Source organism: Mustela putorius, unplaced genomic scaffold, assembly GCF_011764305.1.
Source record: "Mustela putorius furo isolate JIRA1106 unplaced genomic scaffold, ASM1176430v1.1 tig00003845_pilon_pilon_pilon, whole genome shotgun sequence".
In the NCBI taxonomy this organism is placed as follows: Eukaryota; Metazoa; Chordata; class Mammalia; order Carnivora; family Mustelidae; genus Mustela; species Mustela putorius.
In genome coordinates this window covers 57,354,712-57,378,746 of record NW_025421998.1, presented here as the reverse complement: position 1 = coordinate 57,378,746, position 24,035 = coordinate 57,354,712, and the positions used below count along the sequence as shown (strand labels likewise).

General features: G+C 44.3%; 1 protein-coding gene across 2 annotated transcripts in view; it reads right to left on the bottom strand.

The window, feature by feature from the left end:
* Positions 1-24,035, bottom strand: part of SNX10 (sorting nexin 10) — a 70,541-nt gene that overhangs the window by 25,533 nt on the left and 20,973 nt on the right. For both annotated transcript variants that reach the window (XM_004762527.3, XM_004762528.3), the window contains one exon: positions 3,629-3,675. In XM_004762527.3, coding sequence (XP_004762584.1) covers positions 3,629-3,652 — 24 coding nt within the window. In that variant the 5' untranslated portion in view covers positions 3,653-3,675. The remainder of the gene's footprint in view (positions 1-3,628; positions 3,676-24,035) is intronic.

The following is a 24,035-nucleotide window of genomic DNA, read 5'->3' as shown; positions in this document are numbered from 1 at the left end:
GGCTTTAGAAAGGCCTCTTCTTGACTTCTAAGCAGAGGCCTAAGGATAAGCAGGAGTTAGCCAGTCAACAGGGAAAGAAGTCTGGGGGATAAAAGATTATTCCAAGCATTGAGGAAACATCTGTGAAAGCCCAGGGGCCCTGGGCACACAGGGCGTACAAGTCTGCAGAACAAGGTCCAGAATAAGAAGTGAGAAGTGCACCGGGGGAACAGGGAAGGCAGAGGATGAGTCTGGGGAAAGAAGCAGAGTCCGATCACACAGGGCCTTAGAAACCACATTTACGAATTTTGACTTTGTTCTAAGAGCAATGCGTTAGATGCCAGGAGATCATTATGGCCACAGGCAGACAATGGACTGATAGGTGATGAAAAGCACTATATTACAATACAACTACAGGCACGTGAGTGGCTCAGTCGGTTAAGTGTCTGTCTTCAGCTCACGTCATGATCCCAGGGGCCTGGGACGGAGTCCTGCATCGGGCTCCCTGCTCAGCAGGAAGCCTGCTTCTCACTCTCCTACTCCTCCTGCCTGTGTTCGCTCTCTCGCTGTCCCTCTCTCTGTTAAATAAATAAATGAAATTAAAAAAAAAAAACATTAAAAACAATAACAACAACAACAAACTCAACAATAATACATCCAGAACTTAGCCTGACTATGCTGAGCTCTTGCTGACAGAGGATAAACTTCTAAACATTTAATCTCTTTCTTCTTACTATTGTTTCCTTTTTCAGTTGAAGGACTTCCTAGTTTAAAAATTCCTTAATGTTAAAATACTATTATATAATTATTTATAGTAAAAGACTTTTGGGGGCACTTGGGTGGCTCCAGTCAGTTTAGCATCTGAATCTTGATTTTGGCTCAGGTCATGATGCCAGGGTCATTGCGATGAGGCCCCGGGTCGGGCTTCCCACTGAGCACAGAGGATGCTTAAGATTCTCTCCTTTCCCTCTGCCCTTCCCTCCACTTGTACTCCCCCCACCAAGGAAATAAATAAATAAAACCTTTAAATGACTTTTTCAAGGTCAATAAAATACTTTATGTAGTTGGTTAAAATCTGTGTAGCTTTTATTAATTAAAGTGAGCTGGTAATAAAAATGAAGTGATTAATCCAACTGAGCAAAAAATGTAAAAAATTAAAAATTAAAAAAATTTCAAGTAAACCTTCTTCTAATTGGGGGGAAAAAAAGTCTTTGTTGCTTTCATCGACAGTTTTTCCCCATAAGAGAACAACTTTCAAAATGTGCCTTTGGATGGGGTGCCTGGGTGGCTCAGTCGGTTAAGGGTCTGCCTTCAGCTCAGGTCATGATCTCAGAGTCCTCAGATTGAGCCCCGAATCTGGCTCCCTGCTCAGTGGGGAGTCTGTTTCTCTCTCTCTCTCTGACTCTCAAATAAATAAATAAAGTCTTAGGGGGAAAAAAATGTGCCTTTGGAATGTACCATTGCTCACACACCCTCACTCCCCTGGCACGGCCTGCCCAGCGGCCAGGCCAATGTAGATTAGATGTGTCGTGAAGAATTCACCTCACCCAGAGGGAGGTCTGGCCTCTGCCCTCTGCCCTTGGCCTCTGGGAGGTGATCTCCAGTCCCCTGGAATGCCTTGCCTGACAAAAGTACCTTTGCTAGCCCAGGCTTTGGCCACTGGCCAGTCCAACAATGAAAATATGATGGGGGTTTAGGACCACACGGTACCTACTTCAACCTTTGGAGGAACCAGAGACTAACAATATTAGCCTGACCCCAGGTGGAGTGGATACTAAAAGTCAGCCACGCGGGCAGTTTGTGACTGAACCCCAGTAAGAACTAGACACCAGAGGCCCTGCTGAGCTCCCCTGTGCATATCATCATACACAATGGCGGCAGCGTGACTCCACCAACTCTGTAAGGAGAGGACGAGCTGCGGCTCCACATTTGGACCTGGACCCCTCCCCAACTCTATCCTCTGCATCCCTTCCCTTGGCTCATTCTAATTTGTGTCCTTTCCCTATAATAAAGCATAACTGTGAGCATAACAGCTGTCTTTGCAAGTTCTGTGCATCTTCTTATGAATTAGTAAAACAGGATGGTTCAGGGAACCCCTGAAATTGTCATTAGTGTCAGAAGTGAGAGAAGTCATGTGGGGACCTACAGTGGGGCCAACTTCACAGAGAAGGGATTTCCTGAAAGAAACAGCCTGATCCCAGCTTTATTTAATACAGAGACAGGAGAAAAGTCTTGGTATTGTATGGGGTTAGCTCTATAGGGAGGATCGGGGGACTGACTAGAAAAGGATGCACAGTGCCTTCTGGGGTGCTGGGAACATCTGCACCTCGATCCGAGTGGGGTTACACAGATGTACACATAAAAGATAATCTGCTGAGCTATACACACAAGATTAGGACATCTGATGCATTTTACCATATATATGTTATACCCACAAAGTTTAAAAACAAACAAACCAAAACACTGTCTTTGAAAATGGGGGAGCCCCAAAAAATAGTAAAAAGAAAAATAAAATTTAAAAAAATGGGAGAGCCCATCCTAGAATTAAACAGCAGAAGTGGGTTCGATTGATGAGGAGAATCTGAACCCAGAGACAGGGCTGAAAGACACAATGTGGGATCTAGCAAAGAAGCTTCTGGAAGGATTCTCTGAAATGGATTTTTTGAGTTGTACAGTGCTTTAAACCCGGGCAAGGCAAACAAAGGACCATGTGGCTGTGTGCGTGTGGGTGTGTGTATGTGTGTTTACTCCCTAAAAGTTCCTCTGCCACTATTCAGTTTCATTGGCCTCACCTAGTGACAATGTGTGTGGTACAGCAGTAGGTAGGGTAGGACAAATGAGTACTTCCAAGGAGCACCTGGGTGACTCAGTCAGTTAAGCATCAGACTCTTGATTTCTGCTCAGGTCATGATCTCAGGATGTGAGATCGAGCCCCATGTCAGGTGGGTGTGGAGCCTGTTTAGCCTGCCTAAGATTCTCTCTCTCCCTCTGTCCTTCCCCCTACCTCTCTCTCCCTTAAAAACAAGCAAACAAACAAACAAAAAAAACTTTCAAGGGAGGGGGCTACTCAGCAAAGTGCTGGTGTGGTGATTGTCCTGCCCTCCTCCCAGTTAGTTGAAGTTCCAGAAGCTGGGACAAGAGGCCTGGGAGAACCATCAGGCTGGGTTCATTCAGGAAGGGACAGTGTTCTCTGAACTGTGTGGAACCAAGCCAACAGATCGAAGAGGCAATAAGCAAGGTAAAAGTGAAACTAATGGCAGACAGGTCCCTTGGGTTATTACCAGAGGTAGGGGAATTCACGCATGAGGCAACAGAGGAGAAAACCAAGAAAGTCAGAGGGAGGGAGTCAGAGTCTGGGAGAAATGTGAGTCACGGAACAAGATACTTTTATAAGCAGCGGGTGGGAGTGAGCTAAGAGCCAGCTCAGTCACTGCAACCAAGGAACGAGGGCTGAGGACACACCACAGCTGGGGAATGTGGGGGGCGCTGGAGGAGGCAGGCAGGTGTTTTATTTTTTCATCAGCCTTCCTCTAGGAGGCCCTGTAGTGTCTTGACTCCCCACCACAGACTGATGGTTAGTGAATGAAGAACTAACCTGCAGTGAGTCAAAATGCATGGACTATTTATTTTTGGATTTGCGATGACATACCTCTTTCTGTTGTTCTGGAAACATCTTCAGCACAGGACACAATCAATCTGAAAAATAAGACACCAACACTCAGTGATTTGAAAGTTCCAGACTGGAGCAGGTATGTCGCTCGCGGCCTCCCACCAAATCCTGAGAGCAAAACTCTCTGGCTACCCACAGTCTCTGGAAGATGAACCTCTGCTCCTTCTTCCCTCCTGTCCACTGCTGACCAGACCAAGGTGAACCTCAGGCTGCCTGGCGACGGGGAGTCCAAGATGTGGCAAACCCAAGGCAGCTGGATGATGGCAGGCACTCAGACCGAAAGGCCAGGCAGAGTCTGGCTAGAGTTGGAGCTCTGGTGAGCCAGAGGCTGGACGGGGTCGGGAGCAGAGTGGCCAAGAGGGGCTGGTTGGCAAGATAGAGAGAACAGAGATGCCCGGAGAGATCCACCATGGAGAACAGCGCTGATGGCTTTACCAGCAATCAGACCTTCAAGAAACAGGTCATTCCTGTGAAACCTAAACCACTCCAGAGTTCAGACAAGAAATGATGTGGCCCCAAGAGGGGTGCAGGTCAGCACCTTGACTGGAGTCAGTACCACCAACCTGAAGGTTGCTCTCAGGCCTTGACCGTTCCTGGGGTTGTCCACTGTATTTTAAACGTCACTTATTATATGAGCTCGTTGGAGTGTATACCTGGTCCACGTCCAAGAAAATCAAAATCCCCTGACTATATCCATGCGTATGGATTCTCACAAACTGAAAGGTGGCTGTGACTGTATGGTCAATGTCTGTCTTTATTTTGAGAATATAAGTCTGACTCCATTTTCAGGACACTTTTTACCATCCACAAATACTTTTGAGTCTACTAATGTCCTTGGCACTGTAGAGAATATGAGGAAGCAAGAACGTGAGCTTCAGCTTCCAGACCCACATGATGGTACTGCTAAGATGTCCCATAGCAGACAGAGGAAAGGACCTCCTACAGGGAGAGAGTGGACTGTGGGGACAGGCTGCACGATTTCCAAGGGGAAGATGGTTCTTGTCACCTGGAGGTCATGGAAGGACCCACAGAAAACGCAGCAATGTCAGTGTTCATGGAAGGAAGAGGGAGTTTCAAGGGAACAGAGGGGACAATCGCATGCACAATGGATGGAGAAAAGCATGATAGAGAGTCATGAGGCAGTGGGTGGGTCAGTTCTACAGAGGGAAAGGGACAGTGGAGGGGGGACTGGGTTGAATTGTTGCTGCCAGAAAAGATATGTCTGCATCCTAACCTCCAGTACCTATTTGGGAAAAGGGTCTTTGGAGACATAAATAAGAATCTCAGATGTGATCACCCTAAATTATGGGTGTGGGCCCTCAATGTGATGACAAATGTTCTTATGAGAGACAGAAGAGGAGAAAATCCACACACAGAGGAAAAGGCCTCGTGAAGACAGAGGCAGGGCTGCTGAGCTGCAGACACAAGTCAAGGACACCTGGAGTCACCAGAGGCAAGGAAGAACATTCCTGTAGAGCCTCCAGAGGGAGCCCAGTGCTGCCAACATCTTGATTTCAGACATCTGACCTCCAGAACTGTGAAAGAATCCATTTCTCTTGTTTTAAGCCACCAAGTTTGTGGTAACTTCCTTGGGCAGCCACAGCAAGCTCATGCAGAATGGGTCTGCTGGGATCCAACAGGAGAGCTAGGCTGGCACCACAGCTGTGGAGGGGGTGGGAATTCATGCGCTCATGCAGCACTCAACAAATACGGTGCTCCTAGCAGGTGCCGTGTGCTGGGCTAAGAACGGGTGCGCAGCGGAGCATGGCCTACACCCGGAGCTTGTGAGATGACCTCAGAACTATAATGTGGAAGGGACGGGAAGGGAAAGGTCAGCTGTTGCAAGAATGGAGGGACAGAATGGGATGGGGGTGCTGGGAAGGCTTCACTGAGCAAGTGGCACTTGAGTTGAGGCCCAAAGGAGGGTACGATTTAGCCAGGAATGCAAAGAGAGAAACACATTCTCAGCAGAGGGACTGGCGTGTGCAAAGGCTAGAAAGAAGAGAAGCCTGAGAGATGGGTTCTTGAAGGAATTCCTGTAGTGCATAAACCTCAGACTGAGGGCTGTGTTCATCTCAGGGCTGGTCATGTTTCCTACACATGCTGTTCTGCTCTACACACCTGAGCCGCTGCCTTCACCCCTTCCAGATCCCCTGCAAACTCCCACTGCTCTTCCATGATTCTGCTCAGAAATCACTTCCCCTCTCCTGCCCCCACTCCCAGCCCCATCACAGGTCCCCTGCCATCAGCAACCTTGCTTGCATCACAATTATTTGTATTTTCTGTCTCCCCAACTGATTCAATTTCTCCAACACAGCATTTCTGTATTTTCCCGTGTCATTAAATTTTGAAACCATCCTGTGAGGGAGATGCCAGCCTCCTTACTATATGGGTAAGAGAAGAGACAGACCAAGGTGCCCTCACACAGCTCATGAGAGAACTCCAGTCCAAGTTCATCAACTCAAGCCAGTCTACTTCCCAAGGCTGTTCTTTCCATTGCCTGAGGCTGCATCCATGACTGTGTCATATGAAAAAATGGGTCAAAGTTTGGGTCTTAATCCTCCTTAAAGAGCTTGTGCTTTTCCCACATAGGCGGAAGGACACTGCAATCCCAGTAGAGTGCCGGCCACCCTGAGATGTTACAGACCAAGTAGCAAGGAAGTTAGGAAAAGAAAGTTTAAACCAGTTCCAAAACACCACAGAGAACCACAGAGTCGACCTTTACTATCTGAAATCACAGGAAGAGAGGTAGAAGGGGGAGGACTTCCATTGTCTACTCTACAGACTTCCATATTGTTTGAATTTTTCTAGTTAACACAAATTCATTTTATACTTTTTGAAGTAACAACTGTTTAAAGAAAATTAAACTCCATAATTCAATTAGAATTATAACATAAATTAAGATTTTTATTTCATGTAAAATAAATAGCAGATTTGAGTTACAAAGAGATGCTACCTTTATAACACAAAATGTCATCTGGTATGACATCTTGCCATGGCATTTACTAATGAGAGAAGGAAATTAAATGATCGCACATAGTATGATTTGAGATAAAAGGTCAGTTGTGTATAATTACGCAAACCAAAGCTGCTCACCAGAAACTGCCCTCTGAAAAAACAATACCCACTTGGTGGGTTATATATTAGATTTGTTTAGACTTCCAAATTCCCCAGACTAGCCCATGTGTCCGTCATTATACTGTACATAGGGAACTCTTGCCTCCCTGGAAGACCTTCTTCCAACAACTATGGAACCCTGCCTCTAGGTGGCCATCAACAAGGCTTTCTTTGGAGAGAGCACATTATTTCCCCACCACCAATGGGGAACCACAGCACACCTGGATAGTCACCTACTGAGACCCATTATTCTTCCTACTTACCTTCCTAGAAAGAATTGTTAAATCTCAGGGTGTCTGGGTGCTCAGTTGGTTGGTCATCCAACTTTTGATTTTAGTTCAGGTCATGATCTCAGGGTCATGAAATTAAACCCTGAATCAGGTTCCACACTCAGTGCAGAGTCTGCTTATCCCCCCTCCCTCCGCTCCTCCCCCCAACTCATGCCCCCCCCAAATAAATAAATAAAATCTTAAAAAAATATATTAAATTTCACCACCACTCCAAACCACAGGAACGTTGTTCAGGTTAGAACTGTGTACACAGTGATGGCAGATATGGGGGTTGTCCCGTGCTGGGAAACATGGTGGCCACAGAGACTCATCTGACAGACTCAATGTATCTTCACAATTCTATCACTGCCTTCAGAAGATGATGTGCCCAAACCAGAAACATCAGGAAGAAACTGCCTTCATTTTCCCTCTTGGAATATTTCTTTTATAAAATAGAAAATGACTGTGAAACAAAGAATTCTATAGAGCGGGGCTTGGCAAATTTTTTTCTCTAACGGGTCAGATAGTATATATTTGAGGTTTTGCAGGCCAAACGGTCTCTGTTACAACTATCCAAGTCTGCAATTTGTAGTGAGAAAGCACACAGATGCCCAGTGATCTAATGCAGACGGCTGTGTCCCAGCAAAACTTTATCTACAAAAACAGGCGGCAGTCGTTTGCAGACCCTATCTAGGGAGCAATCAAGTGTTGTGTTTTCAAGTCTCTAACTTAATAAAGCTCTTAGATCAACAGGAAAAAATTTTCACAGTGTTAAGCTTGGTCTGTCTACCTGAAGGCGATCTCCACTCTGACAAGCAAAGTACTGCCTGAGTCTGTGGCCCATACATGTGGGTGGACAGAGAAGGGATTATGTACTTCTCCCAGTGGCAAATAAGGAACACAAGTGCAGTTTACATCATTCTCTAAAGTGAAAATGAGGGTGGGGGGTAAGCTTTCAACAGCAGAGTTTTGGGTTTCCCTACCATCCTGTGTCAAAGGCTGATTAAGGTGACTTGTTAATCATGAACTAGATTGGAATTTATATCAAAGCCACAAGGAAATCCTAAACAGAACAAAACTGGTTTTATCAAAGATCTACAGAGTTATTGATTCGCCGTAACAATACACAACTTCATAAACCGAACAGATGTTTCTCTGTATTTCCCACACCAAAGCGAAGAGAGATGCCATGCGCTCCCAGAAGAACGTGCAGGAAATCTTTAACTGACCTCACAGTGGACAGAGCTTTGTGATAGTAAGGGGACAGGTTTCATCAGGAAACCACTGCTATAGCTTTCTTGGTTTTTTGTTTGTTTGTTTGTTTGTTTGTTTTACTGTGTGAGGAGAAGTAATTAACCCTCAAACAACATACACTTAACCTCTTCTCTCTTCTGGAGATATGGCTGGATTCCAGGAGCTGGGGCCGGAGCCTGGAGACCGGCCTGCAAGCCGTATGCGGAAGAGCAAGTAAGCAAGTATGAAAGGTAACACCCTTCCGTTAGATGTCGCCACGTCTCACCATCTCAACTGGATACCTGGGTTCTTCGGACGCATTTCCACCTTCGTCTTAGGGCCTTACAACAATGCGCTACCACTGTAATGTGGAAGAGACGCTGCTCTGGGTCAACTGTATTTTAGGAAAGGCATCCGTCCCCATTTCCTTTTCTTTCTTTCTTTTTTTTTTTTGTCAAAGATTGTATTTGTTTATTTGAGAGAGAGATTGAGCGAGAAAGAGAACACAAGCAGGAGCAGGGGCAGAGGGAGAAGGAGAAGCAGGCTCCTTACTGAGCAGAGAGCCCGATGCAGGGCTTGATCCCAGGACCCCGGGATCATGACCTGAGCTGAAGTCAGATGCTTAACCCACCGAGCCACCCAGGTGCTCCATCCCCACTTCCTTTCCTGTTAGGATTCTACCTCCAGAGAGGGCTTTTATAAGAAAGTTAGACAAAAGCCCTGGTATTGAAAGGGCTTTCCCAGTGAGTACTGGAGAAGGATCACAGGAGGAGCTGCCTGAAGAGCCTGGGTCAGGTTCAAAGGTATCCAAGAAGGTGACAGGAGATGGAAGGATGGCTGCTTTTAGGAGTACCCAGGAACGTGTTGATCTGCCGTTCCAAAAACCTTACTGCCCGTCCTTCAAGTGGAGACTCTCTTCCTACCTACACGCCCCCTGCAGTGTGCAGGGAGGACGGACGGGGCAAGGTTCTGTCTATACCTGGGCCTCGCCAGCTCACTGCCCAGCCGGGGCTAGGCTCACCAGGGCAGGGGATTGATGCTGTGGCCATTGTGCTGCCCTGGGAAATGCCCCAGGGTGCTGAAAGCCCCAGAGAAGGCTCTGGAACCCCTAGGATGATGGTTAGTAAACACCTCCCCACCCTCATATACACAAAAAATTGGAAAAAAAAAACTTGAGCAAACAGTGATAGACATGACTGTATGAAAATTTAAACCTGTTGTATGTTTCAAAGGGATATAAAGACAATATTATATAGTACTATTTATAATACATGACAAAGGATTAATATTTAATTTATGAAAAGCTCTTATAAATCCGTACCAAAGAATATTTCTGTAGAAAAATAAGCAAAGTTAGGGGCACCTGGGTGCTCAGTTGTTAAGCCTTTGCCTTCCTTCCAGGTCATGATCCCAGAGCCCTGGGATGGAGCCCCACACCAGGCTCCCTGCTGTGCGGGAAGCTTGCTTCTCCATCTCCCACTCCCCCTGCTTGTGTTCCTTCTCTCACTGTATCTCTCCCTGTCAAATAAATAAATAAAATCTTAAAAAAGAAAGAAAGAAAGAAAACTAAGCAAAGTTATCAATAATCAATTCGCAAAACAAAAATAATAAAGGTCAAACTCAACAACGAAAAAAAAAAACAACCTGATTAAAAACTGGACAAAGGATCTGAATAGACATTTCTCTAAAGATGACATACAAATAGCCAAAAAGCACATGAAAAGACAGTATCACTAATCACTAGGGAAATGCAAATCAAAACCACAATGAGTTATTATCTCACATCCAGTTAGGAAGGCTACTATCAAAGAAACAGAAAACAAGTACTGGTGAGGATATGGGGAAACTGGAACCTTTGTGCCCATGGGAATGAAAAATCATGTTGCTCCTTAGAAAACACTATGGAGGTTCCTTTAAAAATTAAAAATGGGGTGCCTGACTGGCTCAGTTGGAGGGGCATGAGACTCTTGATCTCAGGGTCATTGAGTGTGAATCCCACATCGGGGGTAGAGATGACTTAAATAAGTAAATTTTTAAAAAATTAAAAAGAGAACTACTCTATAGTCCACAATTCCACTTCTGGGTTTACATCCAAAAGAACTGAAAGCAGGATCTCAAGGAGATATTTGTACACCTGTGTCCATAGAAGCATTGTTTCAAAAGCCAAGAAGGGTGAGCAACCCAAGTGTCCACTGACAAACGAGTGAGCAAGACGTGGTATGTACACACAATGGAGTATCAGTTAGCTGCTTCTTTTTTTTTTAAAGATTTTATTTATGTATTTGACAGAGAGAGGTCACAAGCAGGCAGAGAGGCAGACAGAGGGGGTGAGTGGGAAGCAGGCTCCCTGCTGAGCAGAGAGCCCGATGCGGGGCTCGATCCCAGGACCCTGAGATCATGACCTGAGCCGAAGGCAGAGGCTTAACCCACTGAGCCACCCAGGTACCCCTCAGTCAGCTTTTAAAAGGAAGGAAATTCTCACACATTTTACAATATGGATGAACCCTGAGGACATTAAATAAAATGATCAGTCACATACACAAAAACCGGATACTTTATGATTCTACTTATTTACCTAAGGTTTCTAAACTAGCCAAATTCATAGAAACAGAAGGGAGAATAGTGGTTGCCAGGGGAAAATGGAGAGCTCTTGTAAATGGGTGCAGAGTTTCAGTTTGGCCGGATGAAACCGATCTGGAGATGTCACACAACAACGTGAATACTAGTGAACTGTACACATAAAATGGGCGAGCTGATAAATTTTATATATACTTAGCACAATTAAAAAGTTTTGGAAAAAAGGTCAATGATCTATTTAAAATGTTCAACCTTGCTATAAACAGAAATGCAAATAAAAAATAAGATACCATATTTGTGTCTATTAAATTAGAATGGTTTTTTGATGATAATATCCACATTGGCAAAGATCATAAGAAACAGAACTGATTGCAGCTGGTAGGAATGAGAGATATTTCAATATTCCAGAAAGACAATTTGGCCATATGTTTCAAAAGAATTTCTAAATTGCTCATGTTCTTTGACTCAATTATTCCACAACTGGGAACTCAACCTAAAAAAATTAATCTGACATGTGCAAAAACAGTTCTGTATGTAAGAATGTTTCCAATGCAGGGTTGTTAAAAAAAAAATAGATCAAATAAAATGGAAACCTAAATGTCCATTAGTAAATTAGAAAAAGTGAATGATAGTAGAGCTGAGTAACAGACCAGCTTGTACCACTAGAAATTACATTATAGAAGATTATTAAATGATAGGGCCTTTTGAAGAAGTATTGTCAAGTGATTTTTCTAAGTATGTATCTTTGTTGTTGTTGTTGTTTTAAGATTTTATTTGTTTGTCAGAGAGCTCCAGAGTACAAGCAAGCAGGGGAAGCAGTAGGCAGAAGGAGAAGCAGACTCCCTGCTGAGCAGGGAGCCGGATGCGGAACTCCATACCAGGACCCTGGGATCACAACCCCAGCTGAAGGCAATGCTTAACCAACTGAGCCACCCACGTGTCCCAGTACGTTTCTATTTCTTTACTTATCTGAGAACGGGAGCCTACACAGGACAAATTAACAGTGGTAATTTCTTTTTTTTTTTTTTTTAATTTATTTGACAGAGAGAGAGAGACAGCTAGAGAGGGAAACAAGTAGGGGGAGTGGGAGAGGCAGAAGTGGGCTCCCCGCTGAGCAGGGAGCCTGATGAGGGGCTCTGTCCCAGGATCCTGGGATCATGACCTGAGCCGAAGGCAAGACGCTTAATGACGGAGCCACCCAGGAGCTCCAACGGTGGTCATTTCTGAATGGCTGGAATTCTAATCATGTTTTTCTGTATTTTTCCAGAAGTTTACAATGCATTTGTTACTTTCAAAGTCTGAAAAAGCTATATCACTTTTTTAAAAAGTAAAACTTTATATGCTCAGTTACCTTTATATTCCCATTTCCAAGAAAACAAACAACTACATTAATTTCACTGTGTTTTACTTCCTGCTATGATGTTCAGCAACTTTTCTAAATAAATGAAAACCTACTGACTTCTTACTTTCATCTCATAAAGATATGCCTCCTTGGGGTGGTTCTAGAGTCAAAGTTGAACTCCGTACCAGTTTTTCTCATACTTGTTCTCAGTACCACCTATGTCCTTCATGCTGCATTGGGCAGGTCTGGGAGGGGGGCTATGGGCCCCCAAAGCTCCTCGAGGGGAAAGCTGTCAGCCAAGGTCCTAAGGGAGAGGCAGCTCTACAGGTATCATGGCAGGGGAGGGGGAATTCCTAGACACAGGTGAGGCATCAGTGATAAGCATCGGACTCCAGTGAGGCCAGTCCACAGGTTAGTGAGGCGCCCGAGGCACAGCCTGGCACCAAAAGAAGGGCTGGGCACCCACTCCCTCCCATATTTGGTCCAGGAAGCACTGGAAGACTTGGCAGTTCCCTGAGACCTGAAGCTGGGAAATGACAAAAGAGAAAGGGAGGAGTAATGATGTCACAGCAGGAGTTCTGAGGGACCAGAGCTTGCACTTAAACAGAAGCCATGAGGAAGATAAAAGTTCTTGTGAGATATTAAAGAAACTGGCCACCAGAAAAGCTGAAGTATGGTGCTGACTTCAGCTGCTGACATCCACAGAGATGCCTGGAGCCAGTGCCTTTAGTGCCCAGTGGCTCAAGGTTTCACGCCTCCTGGGTTCCCATGTACCCCTTTACTCAAGGTAGCTTGAGGTAGATCCCAACGTGGACAATCAAAAGAGTGCTTCCAAAATGAAAAGGAAAGACAAGCATATCCTCCTTGAGAGAACACAGCTGCTCTACTGTGGTCCAGTTTCCATTTTGGTACAGTTTATGCAGAACCCCCCTATAAAGCCCGCCAAGCTCTTCTCAGTCTGAACTTAGAACTTAAGAAAGACAAACTGAGGGGCACCTGGTGGCTCAGTCGGTTAAGCATCCAACTCTTGGTCTCAGCTCAGGTCTTGAACTCAAGGTCATGAGTTCAAGCCGCATACTGGGCCCCAGGCTGGGTATGGAGGCTACTGGTAGGTATTTAGGAAGGCACATATTGCATGGAGCACTAGGTATGGTAAACAAACAATGAAAAAAGAAAATAATAAATAAATAAATAAATTTTTTAAAAAAATACCAAAATGAAAAAACAAGCAGAAATCTGAGGTTCAGTTAAAGTTGGATGCATACGGGGCGCCTGGGTGGCTCAGTGGGTTAAAGCCTCTGCCTTCGGCTCAGGTCATGATCTCAGGGTCCTGGGATCGAGTCCTGCATCGGGCTCTCTGCTCAGCGGAGAGCCTGATTCCTCCTCTCTCTCTGCCTGCCTCTCTGTCTACTTGTGATCTCTCTGTCAAGTAAATAAATTAATTAAATCTTAAAAAAGTAAAAAAAATAAATAAAGTTGGATGCATAAATAAAATTGCCATTTAAGTTTTCTGCCATTTATCACAAAAGATAAAAATTAAAGAGGATAAGACATTGCTTCTTAAGGTTTATTAGCAGTCTAAAAATACTGATTCATCATATGAAAAACAATGAAACCACTAAGTTGTTATTCTCAACAACATAAGGGTTCCATTAATGGTTGTGAAGATGATGTTGGCCAAACTGGGGGTTTAGAATTCAGGAACAAGAAACAACACATCGAATTTTAGCCTCACAACTATTTTGGTGTTATTTAGGAAAAGTACTACCTTAGACTTAGCCACTCTGGACACATAGACATGCATGTGGTGGGCCTGACCTCTACTTCCCATCATATACGAACTCAGGACAGCCACCTGAGGGACAGCTGGGGGGTGGGGGAAGCACAGAGAACATGACCAGAAGAAACAGAATTGAAGAAAAGAAGCCATTGAAAGCAGATGTAGGAGAGAAGCTGGCACTAGAGCAGACACACAGGTAATACTAGACTTCCTAACTTGTAACATCCTCTCTCCCCAAAACAAACCTACCCTCCCAGATCAAACCCAAGAATATTTTTCACATTTTCCAAATGGTCTCCTCCTTTTTCTATGCTATTAAGGTTCTTCTACATAATAATATGTCTGGGCTACTCCTTTTCCTCTTCTAGAAAAGCAGATAAATTTGAAATGGGGGGGTCAGTAATTTAAATATTAGTGTGAATTCATCCAATCAGATTGCATTCCTGTTAACCAAAAGCTGTCTACAGCTATTCACTCCCCTCTCCCACCCCATCACCACGCAATTTGGATTAGGATGAAAAAGAGGGGAAACCATTGGTACTTGGGGGTGTAGAGTTCTTTGGAGGTTGATGCATCCCCCAGTGCCATGTCACAGAATCATGAAAGACATGAGAACACAGCCCCTTGAAGAACAGCAGAAAATGCTCTGCTCTTCTTTCCTGCCAACGGTTGGGAAGACATTTTTTTCTCTAGCCCTTCACCTAGTAAGGGGGCTTTGCAGAACTACTACCATAATTTCCCATCAAAACACTACCTGAACAATAGCATCAAAAGGATAAAATACCAAGGATTAAATTAACAAAATAAATACAAAGTGTATATTCTTAAAATTACCAAAGGACACTGAAAGAAATTAGAGAAGATCTATATTAGAGAAGATCTAAATAATTGGAAAAAACATCCTGTGTTCATGGACTGGAAGACAACATTGTTAGGACAACAACTCTGCTCAAACTGATCTATAGATTTAATGCAGTCTTTATCAGAATCTCAGCTGACTTCTCTGTACAAACTGACAAGCTGATTCTAAAATTCCTCTTTAATTGCAAGGGACCCAGATTAGTCAAAACAACCCTGAAAAAGAAGAACATAGTAGAAAGATTCCCACTTCCTGATTTCAAAACTTACTATAAAGCAATAGTACTTAAGACAGTGTGCAAGTGTCACAAGGATAAACAAACAGATTAACAGCAAAGAATTAACAGTCCGGAAGTAAATCCATACATACCTTCATGGTCAACTCATTTTCAACAGGGTGCCAAAACAATTCAATGGGGGAAAAGGTCTTTACAACAAATGGTTCTGAGATCAGAGATGGCAAAAGATTAAAGCTAGAGGTTTACCTACTTTATACCATTTATAGAAATTAATTTGAAATGGGGTGACTGGGAGGCTCAGATGGTTAAGCATCTGCCTTCAGCTCAGGTCATGAGCCCAAGATCCCGGGATAGAGTCCCGCATCCGGTTCCCTGCTCAGCAGGGAGTCTGCTTTTCTCTCTCCCCCTGCTTCTGCTCCCTCTCTCCCACTCAAATGGATAAATAAAATCTTTTAAAAAAGGAAAAAAGAAATTAACTTGGAATGTATCAAAGACCTAAATATAAGAGCAAAAACTGCAAAACTCTTAGAAAAAAACACAGAGGTAAATCTTCATGACCAGGGATTTAGCAAAGGATTCTTAGATATACCAAAAGCATGAGCAACAAAAGAAAAAACAGACAAATTAGACTTCATGAAAATTAAAACTTTCTGTGCTTCAAAGGACACCATCTAGAAAGTGAAAAGACAATGAACGGAATGGGAGAAAATAATTTGCAAATCACGTATCTGATAAGGGAAAGGTAGCTAGAATACACAAAGAGCTCATCCAACTCAATAATAACAAACAAAACTTAAGGTGACATGGTGACTACAGTTGATAATACTGCATTTGTACAATTTGTACAGTTGATAATACTGCATTTGTACAATTGAAATTTTCTAAAGGAGTAAAATATTCTCTCCAAAAAGAGAAAAAAAAAAAAAAGGAAAGAAAAGGGGAAAAAAGTAAGGTGATGGATGAATCAAAAAGGTATTATCAAATCTTCACATTAACATTTTAAATATCTTACAATTTTATTTGTTAATTATGCCTCAATAAAGCTGGGAAAATAATAATAAAATAAATATATGTTTTATTATGTACATAAATATAATAATAAAATGATCTTTGATAACTAATAAAGATAACAGATAACTGGTAACTCATTTCAAAAACAGGCGAAGGATCCTCAATAGACATTCCTCCAGGGAAAATAGAGAAGTGGCCAATAGGCACAGGAAAATATGTTCAATATCATTAGTCATCAGAAGAAAGCAAATCAAAACCACAGTAAGACACCACTTCACTTCACTCCCATTAGGCTGGCTAGAATCATAAAGTCCGATAGTAACAAATTCGAGCAAGGATACAGAGAAATCGGAACCCTCATACACTGCTGGTGGATTTGAAAAGGTGCGGCCACCTCATAGAACACTCCAGCAGTTTCTCAAACCATTAAACACAGACTTGCCATTTGACCCAGCAATTCTCCTAAGTATATACCCAAAAGAAAATGTCCACAGAGAAACTAGTATATAAATATTGGCATTGTTCGTAATAGCCAAAAGGTGGAAATAACCCAAATGTCCATCAATGGACGAATGGATAAACAGACTGTGGTACGTCCATACAATGGAATGTTATTTGACAATAAAAAGGAATGAAGTAGTAATACCCACTACAACTTGGATGGACCTTGAAAACATTATGTTAGAAATGATCCACAAAAGTCCACATATTACACAAGTCCATTCACAGGAAAGTCCAGAATCAGGAACTCTTATAAAAAGAGAAAATAGATTACTGGTCGCTTAGGGTTACTGGGTTGGGTGAGTAGAGAGCAGAGGGGTGGAGTTCAGGTAATTCAGGGAAGTGATAGCTAAAGGGCAGTGAAATCAGCTAATAAAAATTTTCCAAAATTGACTATGGCTGGGACGGACTCCTGCATGGCTCAGTGGGTTGTCTGCCTTCTGCTTAGGTCATGATCCCAGGGTCCTGGGCTCGAGTCCCACATAGGGCCCCTTTGGTCAGCAGGGAGCCTGCTTCTCCCTCTGCCTGCTGCTTTCCCAGCTTGTTCTCTCTTTCTCTTTCTCTCTCTCCCTCTCTGATAAAAAAAAAAACAAAACAAAACAAAACAAAACAAAAACCTTCTAAAATTTTTTTAAGTTAAAAAAAAATAAAATTGACAGTTGTAATGGTTGTATACAACTGCAAATATACTAGAACCAGTGAAGAGTACACTTAATTGGCCAAGTTGTATGCAGATAGTTCAATAAAGCTGTTTGTTTGGCTTTTTAAAGCATTACCTGAAACTCGGAGCTTGACCCATTTTATTCATACCCCCAGGGTCCCTCATCCTGCAAATCACAATGCCTGCCAAGCTGAAAGCCCTCCAGGCATCATCCTGGGTTCTCTCATCCCTACTTGGCTGTGACCCAGCCTTGCTCTGCACTCCCTCTTGCAACCCTTCCTCCCACTAGTCTCGGGAGCTCTACTCCTGGAGCCAGCAAGTATCCCACATCCACACTCCTCTCAACAGATCTACCATAGCTGCACCCTGGCTTCTCCACTCTTCCCTTCTCTTGTGAGCCTTACAAGTCAAAGCTGCTTAGGTCCTCAGAACTCCCATTTCTAAGGACCAGTAGAAAACCAAATTCCCCCAGTCGCTACAGTCTCCAGACAATAACCTACTGACAAGTACCTAGAACCTAAGAATTTGTGACCAGCTCCCTCTTGCTCACTTCCTGGAATGACTTCCTTCTCTCTGGTTTCCTGCTTCTCCTTTCTACATTTTTAGGAACCTCCTCTCTGTTCTTTCCCACTTTTTCCTGTTCACTCTTGGGTAATGACCCAACATCTCCTGGCCTTGCCTTAGGCTATTCGTTCCTGTGACCTAAGCTCTTGCCAACAATGCTCACCCTGTGACCAGATCACAACCCAGGAATTGCTCTTTAAAATGGAAAACTAGAACTCTCCTCTGATTACCACAGCCCACCCTTCCTTTTCTCACTTCCTCTTTCTCACCCAATTTGCTCTACTGCTTGAATGAAAAACCACCAGAACTTTCATCCTACCCTTCCTATTGTCCCTCTGGACTTCATTTCCTTGAACCTTTCGAACACTTTCCCCCCAGCACCCCTCATTTCCTGTTCCACTGACACACTTCTGTCAAACTCCAAACATGGATCAACGTCATTCCTGTCACCTCTATTTCTTCTCACCCCACCCACCACTGAAGAAAAATCCTCTCATTTCTGTGACTGGTTCCATCACCAAGTATGAGTTCCAGCTTTGGCAGAATCCTCCAAGGTTCAAGAATCTTCCAGTCATGCCATCATCTTCAGACCTTCACCTCTCACCTCCTGCCACCCATCAACTCCTGGTCTGCTACCCCTCTGTCATCCGATAACTCTTACTTCCTACTTCATCAAAACAGTAAGACCACCAGATTTACATTCTTCATCTTGGTTCTCTGCCCCTTGAACTCTACCTACATATTCACTCACTTCCCTCAGTTTCACAGAAAAGGATCACACTCTCCCGTCTTCATGATCTTAGTTCTTCTACTTCCTTCGAGACATTGGTTCAACTGTCCCTCACCCTTACTAACTCTGACTGCTTCCTTCCCCAACAAACAAGCTCAGCTTCCTCTCATCCCAGTGTAGATGGGCAATCCTGGTTAATCCATTCAACCTATTAAGGACCAGGCCCTGCCACAGACATCAGAGATGGGGCACCAAACTAGATACTAGGTCCCCAGTTTCACTGACATCATAGTGGGAAGAGACTGGAAACAAATAAAGCAAATAAATGGACAAGGTAATAAGCAAGCATAATGAAAAAAACAACAGGATGATGTAATCGAGAGTGACTACAGGTACTTGGTGGGGACTACTTCACATTCGGGTGATCAAGGAAGGCATCTCTGAGCAAGTGACACTTGAACTGGAACCTGAAAAGCAAGAGAGAGCCAGGGAAAAGGCAGTCTTGGGGAAGTGCACTCCATAGTGAGGCTCACGATGGGGGAATGGGTCTTTTTCTCCCTTCTTCTGCACTGACACCCCCAGGGCTGGCCTTAGGTACACAGTGGATAGTATGTTCCTGGCAAGGGAACGAGTAGTTCTCTGGTGAGACACCGCACATGGCTTCTCAGCAGAAGCCACAGACTCACTGTCCCCTCCCACTTCCCCTTCAATTGTCCTAATTGAATTAGGACAATTCTCCCAAAAGGGCCACTGGCAGCCCTCTTCTCTTCCACTCCGCATTCATTCTGTTTTGGCTACCGCTCTCATATTACATGCAAAGAAGTCCAGAGTCAGAACTGTCTTTGAGGACAGCCTGGTCACCTCCTAGGCAACGTTTCCATGAGACCTCCTGTCAGCAGCTCTCACTTACTGTGTCCAATCCAGGCCAGCTGTAACGTGACACCTTTTCCCTGTGCACGTCTGTGGCCTTGCCAATTCCCCCACCTCATGTATTGCCCATTTTAATAATTAATCGTGTCAATATCCACACAGTGCCTCAGATGGAAATCCCAGAAACTGTCTTTGATTCCTTCCTTGCCCTTACTTTCCAAATCCAATTGGTCAGGAAGCCCCACCAAGCCTCTCTCTAAATGTCTTCTGAGTCCACTCCCTTCTGTGGGCCTCCACTGGCACTGGACTAGTTCAGGATCCTGTCATTTCTCTCCTGAACTCGAGCTGGAATAACATAGATTCCCAGGGCCCAACACACTTAGTAGACTTTTGAATAAACAAAAGAGAAGGAACAGGCATAAACGAACAAATTGACTGAGTGAACCAATGAGTGAGAAAATCACTGAATAAATAAAAGAATAAAGGCATATTATGTACAAAGAAAACTAAGAAATATATAGTTTAATGAGGGAGATACGACCAAGCAAGTACAGGGCATTAGGAGATGAACAGTATTGGGGGCGGTGGGGCAGGGTGAGGCGGGGCTAGGTGGGGTGAGGCAGGGTGGGGACTAACCCTCCTTATGTGTCTTCCAGTCCTCAAGTCCTAAACCAGGCACTTCACACACAGTTCACACGAGACTCACCCAGCAACTATATGATATACTGTGCTTCTGATGGGGAAAATGACATTCGAAGGAGTTAAATAACCATCTAAGGTCACCCAACTCATATATGGCAGGGTTCAGATTCAAACTTAGGTCTGCAGGCCCCAAATCCCATTATGGGTAATGGTCACAGGTTTACAGAATAGGCTGGACCTCTAAAGATGATCATAATAATAACCAACACACAGAGTGCTTCTGACAGAGTCACCATTCTACTAACTTTGCATAGATCCTCAAAGAAATCCTATGAGGGGCACCTGGGCAGCTCAGTCAATTAAGCATCTGTCTTCAGCTCTAATCATGATTTGGGAGTCCCGAGATCGAGCGCTGGGTCACCTGGGGCTCCCTGCTCATCGGGGAGCTTGCTTCTCCCTCTCCCTCTGCCCCTCCCCTGGCTCCCACGTGTTCTCTCTCTCTCTAATAAATAAATTAAATTTTCCAAAAAAAAAAAAAAAAAATCCTATGAGGTAAGCAAGAATGTGATTCCCCACTTTACAATCAAGAAATTCACAAGTAATTTGGCAAGGGTCATAAAGCTACGAAGTGACAGAATTGGGATCTGAGCCCAGACAGTGTGGCTCCAGCATCTGTGTGGGTCATCCCTTCAACCTTCTGTCCCACCGCCTTCATGCTGGAGGTTAAGATGGCAGAGGGTGACTCCAAGAGGAGGGAACGTGTGATTACAGGCCGCAAGGCCCAAAGGTGGGAACAGGAAGTGGTTCACTGTGGCTGGGACCGAGGGGGTGGTAGACAGTAAGGCCCCAGAGGAAAGATGGGGTCAGACATGCAGCTTCCTGTTAGCTGGTCCAGGGCCACCAGCTGCCTTGTTTGACATGTAAAGTGCCTCCGTCTTTCACAAGGCAGTGAACAGTTAGAGGCATATGTTCATTCTGTTTTCTTAACCAGCGTATTTAGTTCTCCTAAATCTGAAGGTGGAAGAGCTAAAAGGTACAGAAATAGCTAATGTGTTCAATGTCTTACCATGAACTTGCTGGTACAACCTGCCGTACTGTCCATGGAGTTGAGTGTCAGCACCCCAACCTACTGGCACTTAACTTCAATGCAGTATTAGTTTGAAAAGATTACACATATTCTTAAAATCTCTCTTTTTTTTTTTTTTTTTTTTGAGAGAGAGAGAGAGAGCGAGCATGTGTGGGAACGGGCAGAGACAGAGGGAGAGAGAGAATCTTAAGCAGGCTCCATGTTCAGCACAAATGAGACACGGGGCTCAGTGTCACGACCCTGAGATCCTGATCTGAGCCAAAATGAAGAGTCGGACGTTGAACTGATTGAGCCACTCAAAAATCTCAAATTTTTTTTTCACAGTACATCAAATGTGAGCCAATAAATTGCCATCTTTATGCCTCCGTACTGTGAAGTTACACACAAATCAGTGAGATCTAAATTTTTCTTAGGAAAACTTTTGTAGAAACTAATTAAAAGGGAGATCCCCAAACAAACCTTTCGCTCTAACATGGCTTCAGAAAGAAAAGGAGGGCAGGACTGGCAAGCCATCTAAAGAAACCCTTAGGTCATTCTGGTTCAGATTCTTATTCTCATCAATCATTGGGAAAGATCATCTGGGGGAATCTGTAAGTGCTACTCTAGTTCCTTTCTTCATGGGAATCTAGAAGGTTAAACAGTAATCACTTCAGTCTCAAGGCCTCCCAAATTGTAGGAGACCAACACAGTCATTCCTCATGGTCAAGGGGAGGGACCTCAGGACTAAGTGAAAGATCCCAAAGAAATGTTCTCTGACCTCTGAAAGTAAGTATTCAAAAGGGCTTGTTTGGCTCCATGGGAAAGGGGCAGGATCAGATCACCCAGTGCCCTCTGCCATGGGGGTGTCAAGCAGGGAGAAGATGGGAGATAAAGCAGAGGCAGAGTGACGTGAGCAATGCGTCAGACAGAAATAACCCCTGCCCTAAGCCTTGTCAGAGCCCCATGTTAAAACGTGGTAAATTACAAGAAAGCGAAGTGATTTGTTCAGCCCCTTAACATAAGCTGTGGCTGAACACAGAGAAGTAGAGGACAGCATAGTTACTAGGGTGCCCAGCGGTCAGCTGGCCTTGCTCACTCCCAGTACGTGGTTCATGTCCTGCTCCAGAAACCTGAGCCAGCTGTCACTGTTGGATCCGTGACCTCATGGGGCTCAGGTCCACCTAGAAAGGAGTCTTGGCCTGGGGAGTCTGGCTAGGAAAGGACTCAGGGGCAAGGCCTCACAAAACTGACCAAATTAAAGCTAGAGGGATTGTTTTTTAGTCAACGCTGATCTTGTGATCTTGTCAGCTATTTCAAGTCCAAAGATTAACAAAATACTAGAAGGGCAAACAGATGCAGGTGGTTGGGGAGTGGGAAAGAAAACCCAAACTGCCTTTGTTCTAGAAGCAGACTTGACAGACTCAAGTTCTCCGGGAATACATCTGGACTGAAGCAAAAGTCAAGATTTCAACAGGGCTAAATTGTTACCTTCACACATTTGAAAAGAGTAAGCTAGCTGGGAGAATCATCATGTCCATGAACTAGCTCTGTCCCGTGGCTCCAGGCTGGCACTGCTCCGCCTGCCCCATAGGCACATAAGACATGACTCTGTGTGAGTTGGAGCAGTGCTCTGACCTGAATACAGGCTTACTGACTCCAAAGCCTCATGCTCACACTGATGAAGTTCTTAAACCTAGGTGAGGTTTGGTGGGGTGAGGTTCGGAGGCAACGGCTAAGAAAGAATTCTTAAGACGTCTTTGGTGCAAAAAGGTGGTTTATTAGAGCACGGGGACAGGACCCGTGGGCAAACAGAGATGCTGCGCCAGGTTGTGAGAGATGGCAGGTTATGTACCCTGCGGTTGGGGGAAGGTGAGGTAAAGGGGGTGATGTTAGTCTCTAAGGAATTTTGGAAGCAAGGTCTCCAGGACCTTGAGGGGCTGGCTAGCTGTTGTTGGGAGAAAGGATATTCATTACTAGTAGTAAAAATCTTCTTGTGAGACCCTTTTGATGTATATCAGTGGGCCATATGCTTGGGAATGATTCTCGACACTATCTTGGAGCTCTAGAGATAAAGTTTCATATTTCTCCTATCAAGTGTCCTTGTTAGTGAGATTTGGGTTTAGAAGAAATTTAAATTTATTTAGGGCTTGAGGAACTGAGTTATTTGCCTCTGGAAATTGTGCTATTATTAGATAGCTTCTTTGTTGTAAATCTCTAGGACATTGGTAAACCAAAGGAGACTCCTGTCTTGCAGGACTGTGATCTCTGCAAATTAACTATTTGTTTTTCTTTTAGGACAGCCAGGGGTGCCTGAGGAATGTGACACATATTATTGAGGGGAGAGGGTGGAGAGGGGGGTGCAAGGTGCCAGCTTTTGCTTTGTCCTCAGCCAGCCTCCTGCTCCCTCATCAACACCTCCTCCAACCCAGCATTCCCACTTCTAAGAAGGGATCCCAGAGAAAGACGAGCACCCCTGTGAGGCTGCTCACCTGGGACCATGTTTAGAACTAGAGACGCTGAGAAAACCCGAATGCCCGCTAGTAAGGGAATGATTAAAGTAAGACACATTCGTGGAATACCTTGCAGTTGTTCAAAAAAGGGAAAGCGGAATCTGTAAGTGCTATCCGTGATGCACAAAGTGGGAACGGCGACTTGCAGAACATGTGGTGATTCCATTGCTGGGGTGTGTCCATTGTCACAAAGAAAATGAAAGGCCCAAAATGGAGTCACATATGCCAGACCATGCCAGCAAACCGGGGCTTTATACCTAACCTAAATGCAGTTTAAAGCTCCCCCAGAAATGTAGTCTTCACAGGTCAGTCAGAAATTATCTGTTCAGTACCAATACAATAATCTGTCACATGGACCCTCTTCATCCCACTCCCCCATGCTCCCCCACCCAAAGGACAGTGAGGTAATCTGCTGG